This window comes from Saccoglossus kowalevskii, chromosome 14, assembly GCF_978046115.1.
Source record: "Saccoglossus kowalevskii chromosome 14, keSacKowa6.1, whole genome shotgun sequence".
In the NCBI taxonomy this organism is placed as follows: domain Eukaryota; kingdom Metazoa; phylum Hemichordata; class Enteropneusta; family Harrimaniidae; genus Saccoglossus; species Saccoglossus kowalevskii.
The window spans coordinates 35,849,321-35,871,667 of NC_140654.1; the positions used below are offsets into that span (position 1 = coordinate 35,849,321).

Below are 22,347 nucleotides of genomic sequence, written 5' to 3' on the forward strand. Positions count from 1 at the left end.
CAACCATTCTGTCAGGGCTGCAAAAAGCCTATCAAACGTAGTTTATGTGTTAAAACACAATCTAAGTTTGATCGAAAACAAAAATAAAAAATCAACAGAACAGCCATTAAAACAGCATTGGTCACTTTTTTGAACTTTCACCTTATTAATAATACTAATAAAATAATAGTTCAAGTCGGAAAAGTGTGCTTGTGAGGGTTGTTAATATCAGATACTCTCACTATAACATTGACTTTAGTCGTTCGAATCGCCATCTTGATATAACATGAACAAATTTTGTATGCTCTAAATTCACAGTGATTTTCTGAGAAGAATATCGGAATCCGACCATACCAAAATGATTCAGTTATTTCTAAGATATAAATCAACGGTTCTTCAAAATTTTAGTCATCAATATTAAAAAAAAACAATCGTTTTCTTCAAGCGATACTTGATGACAATCTTGCTTTGTGGGTGAATACAAGTATCCATGGGGCAAAACTAACGGTAAAATAATTGACTGAAATGAACCCTTTAATGCTGTTTCTACAGAAAGTAATATATATTGGGGAACCATTTAAATATTAAACTACAAAAATAGAATGATTGTGATCAGTTGAGAGTGACAACTTTTTGTACAGCGTCACCATAACACGTCACCCCGCAATAAACAGTGCTGGCTTGAATTTTTTATGTCAATAAATGAATATATCTTTTAAATTACACAAGCCTTGTTAGGAAGCTTTTACAAACACAAATACACACTTTAGAACAAAGGTGTTTCCCAACCAGGTGTTGAGGGATTGTGAATACAGTTATCACCAGTTTGAGTGTACCGCAAAGTATACACTCAGGCAGTATGGGATTCACAGACAATCAATACAATCACTATACGACAGTCATGCATATTACCATTCATAACAGTACAGGATGTTTACAAAAATTATGGAGTCACATGACCAAAAATGGCATGACTGTCATTATAAAACCAAAAAAGTAAAAAAGAAATTAGTGGTCACCAAACATTTCAATGAATTTCTAGTGTGATAAAAGTTTTCCATTATATGAAATCAACAATAAGTATTTGTGCAGTAATATGCCCAGTGGTGTAAAAATGGAAGATTATAATAAACTTTGTCTGCATTTGTTTTTTTCTTCAAAACTGCATAAACCGGCTTTAATATCTGACTTTATAGCAAAGATTACAAAACTGTAAGCATTGTTTATATAGATTGGAAGTGTAACAATAAACCCAGATATGCATAACATTATTAGTGAGGTATTTCATATATGATTATATTATGATGAGAAGATATCTGAGAAGGAAATTTGCATATCCCAAGTAAATTATCACCTCGCATACAATGTCAATAACACTTGCTGGTTTCAGGATAATTAAAATGTTGAGTCGATATTTCTATTTTCTATTACAGATTTTAAATGGGTTGAAGGAGACACATGTGAAGTGTTGTTACAAGTCTACAATCCACTACCATTTGAACTCAAAGTTGAGAATATGGTAATTAGCTTTATTACTATTTGAATAACACTGCCTTCAGTTATTTATAGCAATGGGACTGTGTTTAGTTTACATAAGTGTTTAATTTATAGCAATGAGACTGTGTTTAGTTTACACAGGTGTTTAATTTATAGCAATGAGACTGTGTTTAGTTTACACAGGTGTTTAATTCATAGCAATGGGACTGTGCTTAGTTTACAGAAGTGTTTAATTTACAGCAATGAGACTGTGTTTAGTTCACAGGTGTGTTTAATTTATAGCAATGGGACTGTGTTTAGTTCACAGGAGTGTTTAATTTATAGCAATGGGACTGTGTTTAGTTCACAGGAGTGTTTAATTTATAGCAATGGGACTGTTTAGTTTACAGGAGTGTTTAATTTATACCAATGGGACTGTGTTTAGTTTACACAGGTGTTTAATTTATAGCAATGAGACTGTGTTCAGTTTACAGGTGTTAAATTTATAGCAATGGGACTGTGTTTAGTTTACAGGAGTGTTTAATTTATAGTAATGGACTGTGTTTAGTTTATACCAATGGGACTGTGTTTAGTTTACACAGGTGTTTAATTTATAGCAATGGGACTGTGTTAAATTTATACCAATGGGACTGTGTTTAGTTTACAGAGGTGTTAAATTTATAGCAATGGGACTGTGCTTAGTTTACAGAAGTGTTTAATTTATAGCAATGGGACTGTGTTTAGTTTATACATGCAGCAATGGAACTGTGTTTAGTTTACAGAAGTGTTTAATTTATAGCAATGAGACTGTGTTCAGTTTACAGGTGTTAAACTTATAGCAATGGGACTGTGTTTAGTTTACAGGAGTGTTTAATTTATAGTAATGGGACTGTGTTTAGTTTATACCAATGGGACTGTGTTTAGTTTACACAGGTGTTTAATTTATAGCAATGGGACTGTGTTAAATTTATACCAATGGGACTGTGTTTAGTTTACAGAGGTGTTAAATTTATAGCAATGGGACTGTGCTTAGTTTACAGAAGTGTTTAATTTATACCAATGGAACTGTGTTTAGTTTGCACAGGTGTTTAATTCATAGCAATGGGACTGTGTTTAGTTTACAGGTGTTAAATTTATAGCAATGGGACTGTGTTTAGTTTACAGGAGTGTTTAATTTATAGTAATGGGACTGTGTTTAGTTTATAGCAATGGAACTGTGTTTAGTTTACACAGGTGTTTAATTTATAGCAATGAGACTGTGTTTAGTTTACACAGGTGTTTAATTCATAGCAATGGGACTGTGCTTAGTTTACAGAAGTGTTTAATTTACAGCAATGAGACTGTGTTTAGTTCACAGGTGTGTTTAATTTATAGCAATGGGACTGTGTTTAGTTCACAGGAGTGTTTAATTTATAGCAATGGGACTGTGTTTAGTTCACAGGAGTGTTTAATTTATAGCAATGGGACTGTTTAGTTTACAGGAGTGTTTAATTTATACCAATGGGACTGTGTTTAGTTTACACAGGTGTTTAATTTATAGCAATGAGACTGTGTTCAGTTTACAGGTGTTAAATTTATAGCAATGGGACTGTGTTTAGTTTACAGGAGTGTTTAATTTATAGTAATGGGACTGTGTTTAGTTTATACCAATGGGACTGTGTTTAGTTTACACAGGTGTTTAATTTATAGCAATGGGACTGTGTTAAATTTATACCAATGGGACTGTGTTTAGTTTACAGAGGTGTTAAATTTATAGCAATGGGACTGTGCTTAGTTTACAGAAGTGTTTAATTTATAGCAATGGGACTGTGTTTAGTTTATACATGTAGCAATGGAACTGTGTTTAGTTTACAGAAGTGTTTAATTTATAGCAATGAGACTGTGTTCAGTTTACAGAGGTGTTAAATTTATAGCAATGGGACTGTGCTTAGTTTACAGAAGTGTTTAATTTATAGCAATGGGACTGTGTTTAGTTTATACATGTAGCAATGGAACTGTGTTTAGTTTACAGAAGTGTTTAATTTATAGCAATGAGACTGTGTTCAGTTTACAGGTGTTAAACTTATAGCAATGGGACTGTGTTTAGTTTACAGGAGTGTTTAATTTATAGTAATGGGACTGTGTTTAGTTTATACCAATGGGACTGTGTTTAGTTTACACAGGTGTTTAATTTATAGCAATGGGACTGTGTTAAATGTATACCAATGGGACTGTGTTTAGTTTACAGAGGTGTTAAATTTATAGCAATGGGACTGTGCTTAGTTTACAGAAGTGTTTAATTTATACCAATGGGACTGTGTTTAGTTTGCACAGGTGTTTAATTCATAGCAATGGGACTGTGTTTAGTTTACAGGTGTTAAATTTATAGCAATGGGACTGTGTTTAGTTTACAGGAGTGTTTAATTTATAGTAATGGGACTGTGTTTAGTTTATAGCAATGGAACTGTGTTTAGTTTACACAGGTGTTTAATTTATAGCAATGAGACTGTGTTTAGTTTACACAGGTGTTTAATTCATAGCAATGGGACTGTGCTTAGTTTACAGAAGTGTTTAATTTACAGCAATGAGACTGTGTTTAGTTCACAGGTGTGTTTAATTTATAGCAATGGGACTGTGTTTAGTTCACAGGAGTGTTTAATTTATAGCAATGGGACTGTGTTTAGTTCACAGGAGTGTTTAATTTATAGCAATGGGACTGTTTAGTTTACAGGAGTGTTTAATTTATACCAATGGGACTGTGTTTAGTTTACACAGGTGTTTAATTTATAGCAATGAGACTGTGTTCAGTTTACAGGTGTTAAATTTATAGCAATGGGACTGTGTTTAGTTTACAGGAGTGTTTAATTTATAGTAATGGGACTGTGTTTAGTTTATACCAATGGGACTGTGTTTAGTTTACACAGGTGTTTAATTTATAGCAATGGGACTGTGTTAAATTTATACCAATGGGACTGTGTTTAGTTTACAGAGGTGTTAAATTTATAGCAATGGGACTGTGCTTAGTTTACAGAAGTGTTTAATTTATAGCAATGGGACTGTGTTTAGTTTATACATGTAGCAATGGAACTGTGTTTAGTTTACAGAAGTGTTTAATTTATAGCAATGAGACTGTGTTCAGTTTACAGGTGTTAAACTTATAGCAATGGGACTGTGTTTAGTTTACAGGAGTGTTTAATTTATAGTAATGGGACTGTGTTTAGTTTATACCAATGGGACTGTGTTTAGTTTACACAGGTGTTTAATTTATAGCAATGGGACTGTGTTAAATTTATACCAATGGGACTGTGTTTAGTTTACAGAGGTGTTAAATTTATAGCAATGGGACTGTGCTTAGTTTACAGAAGTGTTTAATTTATACCAATGGGACTGTGTTTAGTTTGCACAGGTGTTTAATTCATAGCAATGGGACTGTGTTTAGTTTACAGGTGTTAAATTTATAGCAATGGGACTGTGTTTAGTTTACAGGAGTGTTTAATTTATAGTAATGGGACTGTGTTTAGTTTATAGCAATGGAACTGTGTTTAGTTTACACAGGTGTTTAATTTATAGCAATTGGACTGTGCTTAGTTTACAGAAGTGTTTAATTCATAGCAATGGAACTGTGTTTAGTTTACACATGTGTTTAATTTATAGCAATGGAACTGTGTTTAGTTTACACAGGTGTTTAATTCATAGCAATGGGACTGTGTTTAGTTCATATGAGTGTTTAATTCATAGCAATGGGACTGTGTTTAGTTCACAGGAGTGTTTAATTTATAGCAATGGGACTGTGTTAAATTTATACCAATGGGACTGTGTTTAGTTTACACAGGTGTTTAATTCATAGCAATGGGACTGTGTTTAGTTCACACAGGTGTTTAATTTATAGCAATGGGACTGTGTTTAGTTTACAGAAGTGTTTAATTTATAGCAATGAGACTGTGTTTAGTTCATAGGAGTGTTTAATTTATAGCAATGAGACTGTGTTTAGTTCATAGGAGTGTTTAATTTATAGCAATGGGACTGTTTAGTTTACAGGAGTATGTATAATTTACAGAGGTGTTTAATTTGTAGCAATGGAACTGTTTAGTTTACAGAGGTGTTTAATTTATAGCAATGGGACTGTGTTTAGTTTACACAGGTGTTTAATTTATAGCAATGGAACTGTGTTTAGTTTACACAGGTGTTTAATTTATAGCAATGGGACTGTGTTTAGTTTACACAGGTGTTTAATTCATAGCAATGGGACTGTTTAGTTTACACAGGTGTTTAATTTATAGCAATGGGACTGTGTTTAGTTTACACAGGTGTTTAATTCATAGCAATGGGACTGTGTTTAGTTTACAGGTGTTACATTTATAGCAATGGGACTGTGTTTAGTTTACACAGGTGTTTAATTTATAGCAATGGGACTGTGTTTAGTTTATAGCAATGGAACTGTGTTTAGTTTACACAGGTGTTTAATTTATAGCAATGGGACTGTGTTTAGTTCACAGAAGTGTTTAATTCATAGCAATGGAACTGTGTTTAGTTTACACAGGTGTTTAATTCATAGCAATGGGACTGTTTAGTTTACACAGGTGTTTAATTTATAGCAATGGGACTGTGTTTAGTTCATAGGAGTGTTTAATTTATAGCAATGGGACTGTGTTTAGTTTACAGGAGTATGTATAATTTACAGAGGTGTTTAATTTATAGCAATGGTACTGTGTTTAGTTTACAGGAGTGTTTAATTTATAGCAATGGAACTGTGTTTAGTTTACACAGGTGTTTAATTTATAGCAATGGGACTGTGTTTAGTTTACACAGGTGTTTAATACATAGCAATGGGACTGTTTAGTTTACACAGGTGTTTAATGTATAGCAATGTAACTGTGTTTAGTTTATAGCAATGGGACTGTGTTTAGTTTACACAGGTGTTTAATTCATAGCAATGGGACTACGTTTAGTTCATAGAAGTGTTTAATTTATAGCAATGGGACTGTGTTTAGTTTACAGGAGTATGTATAATTTACAGAGGTGTTTAATTCATAGCAATGGTACTGTGTTTAGTTTACACAGGTGTTTAATTTATAGCAATGGATCTGTGTTTAGTTTACACAGGTGTTTAATGTATAGCAATGGGACCGTGTTTAGTTTACACAGGTGTTTAATTTATAGCAATGGGACTGTGTTTAGTTTTCACAGGTGTTTAATTCATAGCAATGGGACTGTTTAGTTTACACAGGTGTTTAATTTATAGCAATGGGACTGTGTTTAGTTTACACAGGTGTTTAATTTATAGCAATGGGACTGTGTTTAGTTTACAGGAGTGTTTAATTTATAGCAATGGGACTGTGTTTAGTTCATAGGAGTGTTTAATTTATAGCAATGGGACTGTGTTTAGTTTATAGCAATGGAACTGTGTTTAGTTTACACAGGTGTTTAATTTATAGCAATGGGACTGTGTTTAGTTTACACAGGTGTTTAATTCATAGCAATGGGACTGTGTTTAGTTCACACAGGTGTTTAATTTATAGCAATGGGACTGTGCTTAGTTTACAGAAGTGTTTAATTTATAGCAATGAGACTGTGTTTAGTTTACAGGTGTTAAATTTATAGCAATGGGACTGTGTTTAGTTTACAGGAGTGTTTAATTTATAGTAATGGGACTGTGTTTAGTTTATAGCAATGGAACTGTGTTTAGTTTACACAGGTGTTTAATTTATAGCAATGGGACTGTGTTTAGTTTACACAGGTGTTTAATTCATAGCAATGGGACTGTGTTTAGTTCACACAGGTGTTTAATTTATAGCAATGGGACTGTGCTTAGTTTACAGAAGTGTTTAATTTATAGCAATGGGACTGTGTTTAGTTTTCACAGGTGTTTAATTCATAGCAATGGGACTGTTTAGTTTACACAGGTGTTTAATTTATAGCAATGGGACTGTGTTTAGTTTACACAGGTGTTTAATTTATAGCAATGGGACTGTGTTTAGTTTACAGGAGTGTTTAATTTATAGCAATGGGACTGTGTTTAGTTCATAGGAGTGTTTAATTTATAGCAATGGGACTGTGTTTAGTTTATAGCAATGGAACTGTGTTTAGTTTACACAGGTGTTTAATTTATAGCAATGGGACTGTGTTTAGTTTACACAGGTGTTTAATTCATAGCAATGGGACTGTGTTTAGTTCACACAGGTGTTTAATTTATAGCAATGGGACTGTGCTTAGTTTACAGAAGTGTTTAATTTATAGCAATGAGACTGTGTTTAGTTTACAGGTGTTAAATTTATAGCAATGGGACTGTGTTTAGTTTACAGGAGTGTTTAATTTATAGTAATGGGACTGTGTTTAGTTTATACCAATGGGACTGTGTTTAGTTTACACAGGTGTTTAATTTATACCAATGGGACTGTGTTAAATTTATACCAATGGGACTGTGTTTAGTTTACACAGGTGTTTAATTTATAGCAATGGGACTGTGTTTAGTTTACAGGAGTGTTTAATTTATAGCAATGGGACTGTGTTTAGTTCACAGGAGTGTTTAATTTATAGCAATGGAACTGTGTTTAGTTTACACAGGTGTTTAATTTATAGCAATGGGACTGTGTTTCGTTCACAGAAGTGTTTAATTCATAGCAATGGGACTGTGTTTAGTTTACAGGAGTGTTTAATTTATGGTAATGGGACTGTGTTTAGTTTACAGGAGTGTTCAATTTATAGCAATGGGACTGTGTTTAGTTCACAGGAGTGTTTAACTTATAACAATTGGACTGTGTTTAGTTTACACAGGTGTTTAACTTATAGCAATGGGACTGTTTAGTTTACAGGAGTGTTTAATTCATAGCAATGGGACTGTTTAGTTTACACAGGTGTTTAATTTATAGCAATGGGACTGTGTTTAGTTTACAGAAGTGTTTAATTTATAGCAATGGGACTGTGTTTAGTTTACACAGGTGTTTAATTCATAGCAATGGGACTGTTTAGTTTACAGGAGTGTTTAATTCATAGCAGTGGGACTGTGTTTAGTTTACACAGATGTTTAATTTATAGCAATGGGACTGTGTTTAGTTTACACACTTAGGTGTTTAATTTATAGCAATGGGACTATGTTTAGTTTACACAGGTGTTTAATTTATAGCAATGGGACTGTGTTTAGTTTACAGAGGTGTTTAATTTATAGCAATGGGACTGTGTTTAGTTTACACAGGTGTTTAATTCATAGCAATGGGACTGCTTAGTTTACAGGAGTGTTTAATTCATAGCAGTGGGACTGTGTTTAGTTTACACAGATGTTTAATTTATAGCAATGGGACTGTGTTTAGTTTACACAGGTGTTTAATTCATAGCAATGGGACTGTTTAGTTTACAGGAGTGTTTATTTGATAGCAATGGGACTGTGTTTAGTTTACACAGGTGTTTAATTTATAGCAAAGGGACTGTGTATAATTTACAGAGGTGTTTAATTTGTAGCAATGGAACTGTTTAGTTTACAGAGGTGTTTAATTTATAGCAATGGGACTGTTTAGTTTACACAGGTGTTTAATTTATAGCAATGGGACTGTGTTTAGTTTACAGAAGTGTTTAATTTATAGCAATGGGACTGTGTTTAGTTTACACAGGTGTTTAATTCATAGCAATGGGACTGTTTAGTTTACAGGAGTGTTTAATTCATAGCAGTGGGACTGTGTTTAGTTTACACAGATGTTTAATTTATAGCAATGGGACTGTGTTTAGTTTACACAGGTGTTTAATTCATAGCAATGGGACTGTTTAGTTTACAGGAGTGTTTATAGCAATGGGACTGTGTTTAGTTTACACAGGTGTTTAATTCATAGCAATGGGACTGTTTAGTTTACAGGAGTGTTTATTTTATAGCAATGGGACTGTGTTTAGTTTACACAGGTGTTTAATTTATAGCAATGGGACCGTGTTTAGTTTACACAGGTGTTTAATTCATAGCAATGGGACTGTGTTTAGTTCACACAGGTGTTTAATTTATAGCAATGGGACTGTGCTTAGTTTACAGAAGTGTTTAATTTATAGCAATGAGACTGTGTTTAGTTTACAGGTGTTAAATTTATAGCAATGGGACTGTGTTTAGTTTACAGGAGTGTTTAATTTATAGTAATGGGACTGTGTTTAGTTTATACCAATGGGACTGTGTTTAGTTTACACAGGTGTTTAATTTATACCAATGGGACTGTGTTAAATTTATACCAATGGGACTGTGTTTAGTTTACACAGGTGTTTAATTTATAGCAATGGGACTGTGTTTAGTTTACAGGAGTGTTTAATTTATAGCAATGGGACTGTGTTTAGTTCACAGGAGTGTTTAATTTATAGCAATGGAACTGTGTTTAGTTTACACAGGTGTTTAATTTATAGCAATGGGACTGTGTTTCGTTCACAGAAGTGTTTAATTCATAGCAATGGGACTGTGTTTAGTTTACAGGAGTGTTTAATTTATGGTAATGGGACTGTGTTTAGTTTACAGGAGTGTTCAATTTATAGCAATGGGACTGTGTTTAGTTCACAGGAGTGTTTAACTTATAACAATTGGACTGTGTTTAGTTTACACAGGTGTTTAACTTATAGCAATGGGACTGTGTTTAGTTTACACACTTAGGTGTTTAATTTATAGCAATGGGACTATGTTTAGTTTACACAGGTGTTTAATTTATAGCAATGGGACTGTGTTTAGTTTACAGAGGTGTTTAATTTATAGCAGTGGGACTGTGTTTAGTTTACACAGGTGTTTAATTCATAGCAATGGGACTGCTTAGTTTACAGAAGTGTTTAATTCATAGCAGTGGGACTGTGTTTAGTTTACACAGATGTTTAATTTATAGCAATGGGACTGTGTTTAGTTTACACAGGTGTTTAATTCATAGCAATGGGACTGTTTAGTTTACAGGAGTGTTTATAGCAATGGGACTGTGTTTAGTTTACACAGGTGTTTAATTCATAGCAATGGGACTGTTTAGTTTACAGGAGTGTTTATTTTATAGCAATGGGACTGTGTTTAGTTTACACAGGTGTTTAATTTATAGCAATGGGACTGTGTATAATTTACAGAGGTGTTTAATTTGTAGCAATGGAACTGTTTAGTTTACAGAGGTGTTTAATTTATAGCAATGGGACTGTTTAGTTTACACAGGTGTTTAATTTATAGCAATGGGACTGTGTTTAGTTTACAGAAGTGTTTAATTTATAGCAATGGGACTGTGTTTAGTTTACACAGGTGTTTAATTCATAGCAATGGGACTGTTTAGTTTACAGGAGTGTTTAATTCATAGCAGTGGGACTGTGTTTAGTTTACACAGATGTTTAATTTATAGCAATGGGACTGTGTTTAGTTTACACAGGTGTTTAATTCATAGCAATGGGACTGTTTAGTTTACAGGAGTGTTTATAGCAATGGGACTGTGTTTAGTTTACACAGGTGTTTAATTCATAGCAATGGGACTGTTTAGTTTACAGGAGTGTTTATTTTATAGCAATGGGACTGTGTTTAGTTTACACAGGTGTTTAATTTATAGCAATGGGACTGTGTTTAGTTTACACAGGTGTTTAATTCATAGCAATGGGACTGTTTAGTTTACAAAGGTGTTTAATTTATAGCAATGAGACTGTGTTTAGTTTACAGGAGTGTTTAATTTATAGTAATGGGACTGTGTTTAGTTTATACCAATGGGACTGTGTTTAGTTTACACAGGTGTTTAATTTATAGCAATGGGACTGTGTTTAGTTTACAGGAGTGTTTAATTTATAGCCATGGGACTGTGTTTAGTTCACAGGAGTGTTTAATTTATAGCAATGGAACTGTGTTTAGTTTACACAGGTGTTTAATTTATAGCAATGGGACTGTGTTTCGTTCACAGAAGTGTTTAATTCATAGCAATGGGACTGTGTTTAGTTTACAGGAGTGTTTAATTTATAGCAGTGGGAATGTGTTTAGTTTACATAGGTGTTTAATTTATAGCAATGGACTGTGTTTAGTTTACAGGAGTGTTTAACTTATAACAATTGGACTGTGTTTAGTTTACACAGGTATTTAACTTATAGCAATGGGACTGTGTTTAGTTTACACACTCAGGTGTTTAATTTATAGCAATGGGACTGTGTTTAGTTTACAGAGGTGTTTAATTTATAGCAATGGGACTGTGTTTAGTTTACAGGAGTGTTTAATTTATAGTAATGGGACTGTGTTTAGTTTATAGCAATGGAACTGTGTTTAGTTTACACAGGTGTTTAATTTATAGCAATGGGACTGTGTTTAGTTTACACAGGTGTTTAATTCATAGCAATGGGACTGTGTTTAGTTCACACAGGTGTTTAATTTATAGCAATGGGACTGTGCTTAGTTTACAGAAGTGTTTAATTTATAGCAATGGGACTGTGTTTAGTTTTCACAGGTGTTTAATTCATAGCAATGGGACTGTTTAGTTTACACAGGTGTTTAATTTATAGCAATGGGACTGTGTTTAGTTTTCACAGGTGTTTAATTCATAGCAATGGGACTGTTTAGTTTACACAGGTGTTTAATTTATAGCAATGGGACTGTGTTTAGTTTACACAGGTGTTTAATTTATAGCAATGGGACTGTGTTTAGTTTACAGGAGTGTTTAATTTATAGCAATGGGACTGTGTTTAGTTCATAGGAGTGTTTAATTTATAGCAATGGGACTGTGTTTAGTTTATAGCAATGGAACTGTGTTTAGTTTACACAGGTGTTTAATTTATAGCAATGGGACTGTGTTTAGTTTACACAGGTGTTTAATTCATAGCAATGGGACTGTGTTTAGTTCACACAGGTGTTTAATTTATAGCAATGGGACTGTGCTTAGTTTACAGAAGTGTTTAATTTATAGCAATGAGACTGTGTTTAGTTTACAGGTGTTAAATTTATAGCAATGGGACTGTGTTTAGTTTACAGGAGTGTTTAATTTATAGTAATGGGACTGTGTTTAGTTTATAGCAATGGAACTGTGTTTAGTTTACACAGGTGTTTAATTTATAGCAATGGGACTGTGTTTAGTTTACACAGGTGTTTAATTCATAGCAATGGGACTGTGTTTAGTTCACACAGGTGTTTAATTTATAGCAATGGGACTGTGCTTAGTTTACAGAAGTGTTTAATTTATAGCAATGGGACTGTGTTTAGTTTTCACAGGTGTTTAATTCATAGCAATGGGACTGTTTAGTTTACACAGGTGTTTAATTTATAGCAATGGGACTGTGTTTAGTTTACACAGGTGTTTAATTTATAGCAATGGGACTGTGTTTAGTTTACAGGAGTGTTTAATTTATAGCAATGGGACTGTGTTTAGTTCATAGGAGTGTTTAATTTATAGCAATGGGACTGTGTTTAGTTTATAGCAATGGAACTGTGTTTAGTTTACACAGGTGTTTAATTTATAGCAATGGGACTGTGTTTAGTTTACACAGGTGTTTAATTCATAGCAATGGGACTGTGTTTAGTTCACACAGGTGTTTAATTTATAGCAATGGGACTGTGCTTAGTTTACAGAAGTGTTTAATTTATAGCAATGAGACTGTGTTTAGTTTACAGGTGTTAAATTTATAGCAATGGGACTGTGTTTAGTTTACAGGAGTGTTTAATTTATAGTAATGGGACTGTGTTTAGTTTATACCAATGGGACTGTGTTTAGTTTACACAGGTGTTTAATTTATACCAATGGGACTGTGTTAAATTTATACCAATGGGACTGTGTTTAGTTTACACAGGTGTTTAATTTATAGCAATGGGACTGTGTTTAGTTTACAGGAGTGTTTAATTTATAGCAATGGGACTGTGTTTAGTTCACAGGAGTGTTTAATTTATAGCAATGGAACTGTGTTTAGTTTACACAGGTGTTTAATTTATAGCAATGGGACTGTGTTTCGTTCACAGAAGTGTTTAATTCATAGCAATGGGACTGTGTTTAGTTTACAGGAGTGTTTAATTTATGGTAATGGGACTGTGTTTAGTTTACAGGAGTGTTCAATTTATAGCAATGGGACTGTGTTTAGTTCACAGGAGTGTTTAACTTATAACAATTGGACTGTGTTTAGTTTACACAGGTGTTTAACTTATAGCAATGGGACTGTTTAGTTTACAGGAGTGTTTAATTCATAGCAATGGGACTGTTTAGTTTACACAGGTGTTTAATTTATAGCAATGGGACTGTGTTTAGTTTACAGAAGTGTTTAATTTATAGCAATGGGACTGTGTTTAGTTTACACAGGTGTTTAATTCATAGCAATGGGACTGTTTAGTTTACAGGAGTGTTTAATTCATAGCAGTGGGACTGTGTTTAGTTTACACAGATGTTTAATTTATAGCAATGGGACTGTGTTTAGTTTACACACTTAGGTGTTTAATTTATAGCAATGGGACTATGTTTAGTTTACACAGGTGTTTAATTTATAGCAATGGGACTGTGTTTAGTTTACAGAGGTGTTTAATTTATAGCAATGGGACTGTGTTTAGTTTACACAGGTGTTTAATTCATAGCAATGGGACTGCTTAGTTTACAGGAGTGTTTAATTCATAGCAGTGGGACTGTGTTTAGTTTACACAGATGTTTAATTTATAGCAATGGGACTGTGTTTAGTTTACACAGGTGTTTAATTCATAGCAATGGGACTGTTTAGTTTACAGGAGTGTTTATTTGATAGCAATGGGACTGTGTTTAGTTTACACAGGTGTTTAATTTATAGCAAAGGGACTGTTTATAATTTACAGAGGTGTTTAATTTGTAGCAATGGAACTGTTTAGTTTACAGAGGTGTTTAATTTATAGCAATGGGACTGTTTAGTTTACACAGGTGTTTAATTTATAGCAATGGGACTGTGTTTAGTTTACAGAAGTGTTTAATTTATAGCAATGGGACTGTGTTTAGTTTACACAGGTGTTTAATTCATAGCAATGGGACTGTTTAGTTTACAGGAGTGTTTAATTCATAGCAGTGGGACTGTGTTTAGTTTACACAGATGTTTAATTTATAGCAATGGGACTGTGTTTAGTTTACACAGGTGTTTAATTCATAGCAATGGGACTGTTTAGTTTACAGGAGTGTTTATAGCAATGGGACTGTGTTTAGTTTACACAGGTGTTTAATTCATAGCAATGGGACTGTTTAGTTTACAGGAGTGTTTATTTTATAGCAATGGGACTGTGTTTAGTTTACACAGGTGTTTAATTTATAGCAATGGGACCGTGTTTAGTTTACACAGGTGTTTAATTCATAGCAATGGGACTGTGTTTAGTTCACACAGGTGTTTAATTTATAGCAATGGGACTGTGCTTAGTTTACAGAAGTGTTTAATTTATAGCAATGAGACTGTGTTTAGTTTACAGGTGTTAAATTTATAGCAATGGGACTGTGTTTAGTTTACAGGAGTGTTTAATTTATAGTAATGGGACTGTGTTTAGTTTATACCAATGGGACTGTGTTTAGTTTACACAGGTGTTTAATTTATACCAATGGGACTGTGTTAAATTTATACCAATGGGACTGTGTTTAGTTTACACAGGTGTTTAATTTATAGCAATGGGACTGTGTTTAGTTTACAGGAGTGTTTAATTTATAGCAATGGGACTGTGTTTAGTTCACAGGAGTGTTTAATTTATAGCAATGGAACTGTGTTTAGTTTACACAGGTGTTTAATTTATAGCAATGGGACTGTGTTTCGTTCACAGAAGTGTTTAATTCATAGCAATGGGACTGTGTTTAGTTTACAGGAGTGTTTAATTTATGGTAATGGGACTGTGTTTAGTTTACAGGAGTGTTCAATTTATAGCAATGGGACTGTGTTTAGTTCACAGGAGTGTTTAACTTATAACAATTGGACTGTGTTTAGTTTACACAGGTGTTTAACTTATAGCAATGGGACTGTGTTTAGTTTACACACTTAGGTGTTTAATTTATAGCAATGGGACTATGTTTAGTTTACACAGGTGTTTAATTTATAGCAATGGGACTGTGTTTAGTTTACAGAGGTGTTTAATTTATAGCAGTGGGACTGTGTTTAGTTTACACAGGTGTTTAATTCATAGCAATGGGACTGCTTAGTTTACAGAAGTGTTTAATTCATAGCAGTGGGACTGTGTTTAGTTTACACAGATGTTTAATTTATAGCAATGGGACTGTGTTTAGTTTACACAGGTGTTTAATTCATAGCAATGGGACTGTTTAGTTTACAGGAGTGTTTATAGCAATGGGACTGTGTTTAGTTTACACAGGTGTTTAATTCATAGCAATGGGACTGTTTAGTTTACAGGAGTGTTTATTTTATAGCAATGGGACTGTGTTTAGTTTACACAGGTGTTTAATTTATAGCAATGGGACTGTGTATAATTTACAGAGGTGTTTAATTTGTAGCAATGGAACTGTTTAGTTTACAGAGGTGTTTAATTTATAGCAATGGGACTGTTTAGTTTACACAGGTGTTTAATTTATAGCAATGGGACTGTGTTTAGTTTACAGAAGTGTTTAATTTATAGCAATGGGACTGTGTTTAGTTTACACAGGTGTTTAATTCATAGCAATGGGACTGTTTAGTTTACAGGAGTGTTTAATTCATAGCAGTGGGACTGTGTTTAGTTTACACAGATGTTTAATTTATAGCAATGGGACTGTGTTTAGTTTACACAGGTGTTTAATTCATAGCAATGGGACTGTTTAGTTTACAGGAGTGTTTATAGCAATGGGACTGTGTTTAGTTTACACAGGTGTTTAATTTATAGCAATGGGACTGTGTTTAGTTTACACAGGTGTTTAATTCATAGCAATGGGACTGTTTAGTTTACAAAGGTGTTTAATTTATAGCAATGAGACTGTGTTTAGTTTACAGGTGTTAAATTTATAGCAATGGGACTGTGTTTAGTTTACAGGAGTGTTTAATTTATAGTAATGGGACTGTGTTTAGTTTATACCAATGGGACTGTGTTTAGTTTACACAGGTGTTTAATTTATAGCAATGGGACTGTGTTTAGTTTACAGGAGTGTTTAATTTATAGCAATGGGACTGTGTTTAGTTCACAGGAGTGTTTAATTTATAGCAATGGAACTGTGTTTAGTTTACACAGGTGTTTAATTTATAGCAATGGGACTGTGTTTCGTTCACAGAAGTGTTTAATTCATAGCAATGGGACTGTGTTTAGTTTACAGGAGTGTTTAATTTATAGCAGTGGGAATGTGTTTAGTTTACATAGGTGTTTAATTTATAGCAATGGACTGTGTTTAGTTTACAGGAGTGTTTAACTTATAACAATTGGACTGTGTTTAGTTTACACAGGTATTTAACTTATAGCAATGGGACTGTGTTTAGTTTACACACTCAGGTGTTTAATTTATAGCAATGGGACTGTGTTTAGTTTACAGAGGTGTTTAATTTATAGCAATGGGACTGTGTTTAGTTTACAGAGGTGTTTAATTTATAGCAGTGGGACTGTGTTTAGTTTACACAGGTGTTTAATTCATAGCAATGGGACTGCTTAGTTTACAGGAGTGTTTAATTCATAGCAGTGGGACTGTGTTTAGTTTACACAGATGTTTAATTTATAGCAATGGGACTGTGTTTAGTTTACACAGGTGTTTAATTCATAGCAATGGGACTGTTTAGTTTACAGGAGTGTTTATAGCAATGGGACTGTGTTTAGTTTACACAGGTGTTTAATTCATAGCAATGGGACTGTTTAGTTTACAGGAGTGTTTATTTTATAGCAATGGGACTGTGTTTAGTTTACACAGGTGTTTAATTTATAGCAATGGGACTGTGTATAATTTACAGAGGTGTTTAATTTGTAGCAATGGAACTGTTTAGTTTACAGAGGTGTTTAATTTATAGCAATGGGACTGTTTAGTTTACACAGGTGTTTAATTTATAGCAATGGGACTGTGTTTAGTTTACAGAAGTGTTTAATTTATAGCAATGGGACTGTGTTTAGTTTACACAGGTGTTTAATTCATAGCAATGGGACTGTTTAGTTTACAGGAGTGTTTAATTCATAGCAGTGGGACTGTGTTTAGTTTACACAGATGTTTAATTTATAGCAATGGGACTGTGTTTAGTTTACACAGGTGTTTAATTCCTAGCAATGGGACTGTTTAGTTTACAGGAGTGTTTATAGCAATGGGACTGTGTTTAGTTTACACAGGTGTTTAATTCATAGCAATGGGACTGTTTAGTTTACAGGAGTGTTTATTTTATAGCAATGGGACTGTGTTTAGTTTACACAGGTGTTTAATTTATAGCAATGGGACTGTGTTTAGTTTACACAGGTGTTTAATTCATAGCAATGGGACTGTTTAGTTTACAAAGGTGTTTAATTTATAGCAATGAGAGTGTGTTTAGTTTACAGGTGTTAAATTTATAGCAATGGGACTGTGTTTAGTTTACAGGAGTGTTTAATTTATAGTAATGGGACTGTGTTTAGTTTATACCAATGGGACTGTGTTTAGTTTACACAGGTGTTTAATTTATAGCAATGGGACTGTGTTTAGTTTACAGGAGTGTTTAATTTATAGCAATGGGACTGTGTTTAGTTCACAGGAGTGTTTAATTTATAGCAATGGAACTGTGTTTAGTTCATAGGAGTGTTTAATTTATAGCAATGGGACTGTGTTTAGTTTACAGGAGTATGTATAATTTACAGAGGTGTTTAATTTATAGCAATGGTACTGTGTTTAGTTTACAGGAGTGTTTAATTTATAGCAATGGAACTGTGTTTAGTTTACACAGGTGTTTAATTTATAGCAATGGGACTGTGTTTAGTTTACACAGGTGTTTAATACATAGCAATGGGACTGTTTAGTTTACACAGGTGTTTAATGTATAGCAATGTAACTGTGTTTAGTTTATAGCAATGGGACTGTGTTTAGTTTACACAGGTGTTTAATTCATAGCAATGGGACTACGTTTAGTTCATAGAAGTGTTTAATTTATAGCAATGGGACTGTGTTTAGTTTACAGGAGTATGTATAATTTACAGAGGTGTTTAATTCATAGCAATGGTACTGTGTTTAGTTTACACAGGTGTTTAATTTATAGCAATGGATCTGTGTTTAGTTTACACAGGTGTTTAATGTATAGCAATGGGACCGTGTTTAGTTTACACAGGTGTTTAATTTATAGCAATGGGACTGTGTTTAGTTTTCACAGGTGTTTAATTCATAGCAATGGGACTGTTTAGTTTACACAGGTGTTTAATTTATAGCAATGGGACTGTGTTTAGTTTACACAGGTGTTTAATTTATAGCAATGGGACTGTGTTTAGTTTACAGGAGTGTTTAATTTATAGCAATGGGACTGTGTTTAGTTCATAGGAGTGTTTAATTTATAGCAATGGGACTGTGTTTAGTTTATAGCAATGGAACTGTGTTTAGTTTACACAGGTGTTTAATTTATAGCAATGGGACTGTGTTTAGTTTACACAGGTGTTTAATTCATAGCAATGGGACTGTGTTTAGTTCACACAGGTGTTTAATTTATAGCAATGGGACTGTGCTTAGTTTACAGAAGTGTTTAATTTATAGCAATGAGACTGTGTTTAGTTTACAGGTGTTAAATTTATAGCAATGGGACTGTGTTTAGTTTACAGGAGTGTTTAATTTATAGTAATGGGACTGTGTTTAGTTTATAGCAATGGAACTGTGTTTAGTTTACACAGGTGTTTAATTTATAGCAATGGGACTGTGTTTAGTTTACACAGGTGTTTAATTCATAGCAATGGGACTGTGTTTAGTTCACACAGGTGTTTAATTTATAGCAATGGGACTGTGCTTAGTTTACAGAAGTGTTTAATTTATAGCAATGGGACTGTGTTTAGTTTTCACAGGTGTTTAATTCATAGCAATGGGACTGTTTAGTTTACACAGGTGTTTAATTTATAGCAATGGGACTGTGTTTAGTTTACACAGGTGTTTAATTTATAGCAATGGGACTGTGTTTAGTTTACAGGAGTGTTTAATTTATAGCAATGGGACTGTGTTTAGTTCATAGGAGTGTTTAATTTATAGCAATGGGACTGTGTTTAGTTTATAGCAATGGAACTGTGTTTAGTTTACACAGGTGTTTAATTTATAGCAATGGGACTGTGTTTAGTTTACACAGGTGTTTAATTCATAGCAATGGGACTGTGTTTAGTTCACACAGGTGTTTAATTTATAGCAATGGGACTGTGCTTAGTTTACAGAAGTGTTTAATTTATAGCAATGAGACTGTGTTTAGTTTACAGGTGTTAAATTTATAGCAATGGGACTGTGTTTAGTTTACAGGAGTGTTTAATTTATAGTAATGGGACTGTGTTTAGTTTATACCAATGGGACTGTGTTTAGTTTACACAGGTGTTTAATTTATACCAATGGGACTGTGTTAAATTTATACCAATGGGACTGTGTTTAGTTTACACAGGTGTTTAATTTATAGCAATGGGACTGTGTTTAGTTTACAGGAGTGTTTAATTTATAGCAATGGGACTGTGTTTAGTTCACAGGAGTGTTTAATTTATAGCAATGGAACTGTGTTTAGTTTACACAGGTGTTTAATTTATAGCAATGGGACTGTGTTTCGTTCACAGAAGTGTTTAATTCATAGCAATGGGACTGTGTTTAGTTTACAGGAGTGTTTAATTTATGGTAATGGGACTGTGTTTAGTTTACAGGAGTGTTCAATTTATAGCAATGGGACTGTGTTTAGTTCACAGGAGTGTTTAACTTATAACAATTGGACTGTGTTTAGTTTACACAGGTGTTTAACTTATAGCAATGGGACTGTTTAGTTTACAGGAGTGTTTAATTCATAGCAATGGGACTGTTTAGTTTACACAGGTGTTTAATTTATAGCAATGGGACTGTGTTTAGTTTACAGAAGTGTTTAATTTATAGCAATGGGACTGTGTTTAGTTTACACAGGTGTTTAATTCATAGCAATGGGACTGTTTAGTTTACAGGAGTGTTTAATTCATAGCAGTGGGACTGTGTTTAGTTTACACAGATGTTTAATTTATAGCAATGGGACTGTGTTTAGTTTACACACTTAGGTGTTTAATTTATAGCAATGGGACTATGTTTAGTTTACACAGGTGTTTAATTTATAGCAATGGGACTGTGTTTAGTTTACAGAGGTGTTTAATTTATAGCAATGGGACTGTGTTTAGTTTACACAGGTGTTTAATTCATAGCAATGGGACTGCTTAGTTTACAGGAGTGTTTAATTCATAGCAGTGGGACTGTGTTTAGTTTACACAGATGTTTAATTTATAGCAATGGGACTGTGTTTAGTTTACACAGGTGTTTAATTCATAGCAATGGGACTGTTTAGTTTACAGGAGTGTTTATTTGATAGCAATGGGACTGTGTTTAGTTTACACAGGTGTTTAATTTATAGCAAAGGGACTGTGTATAATTTACAGAGGTGTTTAATTTGTAGCAATGGAACTGTTTAGTTTACAGAGGTGTTTAATTTATAGCAATGGGACTGTTTAGTTTACACAGGTGTTTAATTTATAGCAATGGGACTGTGTTTAGTTTACAGAAGTGTTTAATTTATAGCAATGGGACTGTGTTTAGTTTACACAGGTGTTTAATTCATAGCAATGGGACTGTTTAGTTTACAGGAGTGTTTAATTCATAGCAGTGGGACTGTGTTTAGTTTACACAGATGTTTAATTTATAGCAATGGGACTGTGTTTAGTTTACACAGGTGTTTAATTCATAGCAATGGGACTGTTTAGTTTACAGGAGTGTTTATAGCAATGGGACTGTGTTTAGTTTACACAGGTGTTTAATTCATAGCAATGGGACTGTTTAGTTTACAGGAGTGTTTATTTTATAGCAATGGGACTGTGTTTAGTTTACACAGGTGTTTAATTTATAGCAATGGGGCCGTGTTTAGTTTACACAGGTGTTTAATTCATAGCAATGGGACTGTGTTTAGTTCACACAGGTGTTTAATTTATAGCAATGGGACTGTGCTTAGTTTACAGAAGTGTTTAATTTATAGCAATGAGACTGTGTTTAGTTTACAGGTGTTAAATTTATAGCAATGGGACTGTGTTTAGTTTACAGGAGTGTTTAATTTATAGTAATGGGACTGTGTTTAGTTTATACCAATGGGACTGTGTTTAGTTTACACAGGTGTTTAATTTATACCAATGGGACTGTGTTAAATTTATACCAATGGGACTGTGTTTAGTTTACACAGGTGTTTAATTTATAGCAATGGGACTGTGTTTAGTTTACAGGAGTGTTTAATTTATAGCAATGGGACTGTGTTTAGTTCACAGGAGTGTTTAATTTATAGCAATGGAACTGTGTTTAGTTTACACAGGTGTTTAATTTATAGCAATGGGACTGTGTTTCGTTCACAGAAGTGTTTAATTCATAGCAATGGGACTGTGTTTAGTTTACAAGAGTGTTTAATTTATGGTAATGGGACTGTGTTTAGTTTACAGGAGTGTTCAATTTATAGCAATGGGACTGTGTTTAGTTCACAGGAGTGTTTAACTTATAACAATTGGACTGTGTTTAGTTTACACAGGTGTTTAACTTATAGCAATGGGACTGTGTTTAGTTTACACACTTAGGTGTTTAATTTATAGCAATGGGACTATGTTTAGTTTACACAGGTGTTTAATTTATAGCAATGGGACTGTGTTTAGTTTACAGAGGTGTTTAATTTATAGCAGTGGGACTGTGTTTAGTTTACACAGGTGTTTAATTCATAGCAATGGGACTGCTTAGTTTACAGAAGTGTTTAATTCATAGCAGTGGGACTGTGTTTAGTTTACACAGATGTTTAATTTATAGCAATGGGACTGTGTTTAGTTTACACAGGTGTTTAATTCATAGCAATGGGACTGTTTAGTTTACAGGAGTGTTTATAGCAATGGGACTGTGTTTAGTTTACACAGGTGTTTAA

The 22,347-nt window shown here is 33.5% G+C and overlaps 1 protein-coding gene across 1 annotated transcript in view; it reads left to right on the forward strand.

Annotated features, from left to right (window-relative positions):
- The window catches only part of LOC102803969 (trafficking protein particle complex subunit 9-like), a 187,138-nt gene that overhangs the window by 65,986 nt on the left and 98,805 nt on the right, over positions 1-22,347 (forward strand). Inside the window, exon 11 of the mRNA XM_085508182.1 lies at positions 1,413-1,498. Within this exon, the coding sequence (XP_085364308.1) occupies positions 1,413-1,498 (86 nt within the window). The remainder of the gene's footprint in view (positions 1-1,412; positions 1,499-22,347) is intronic.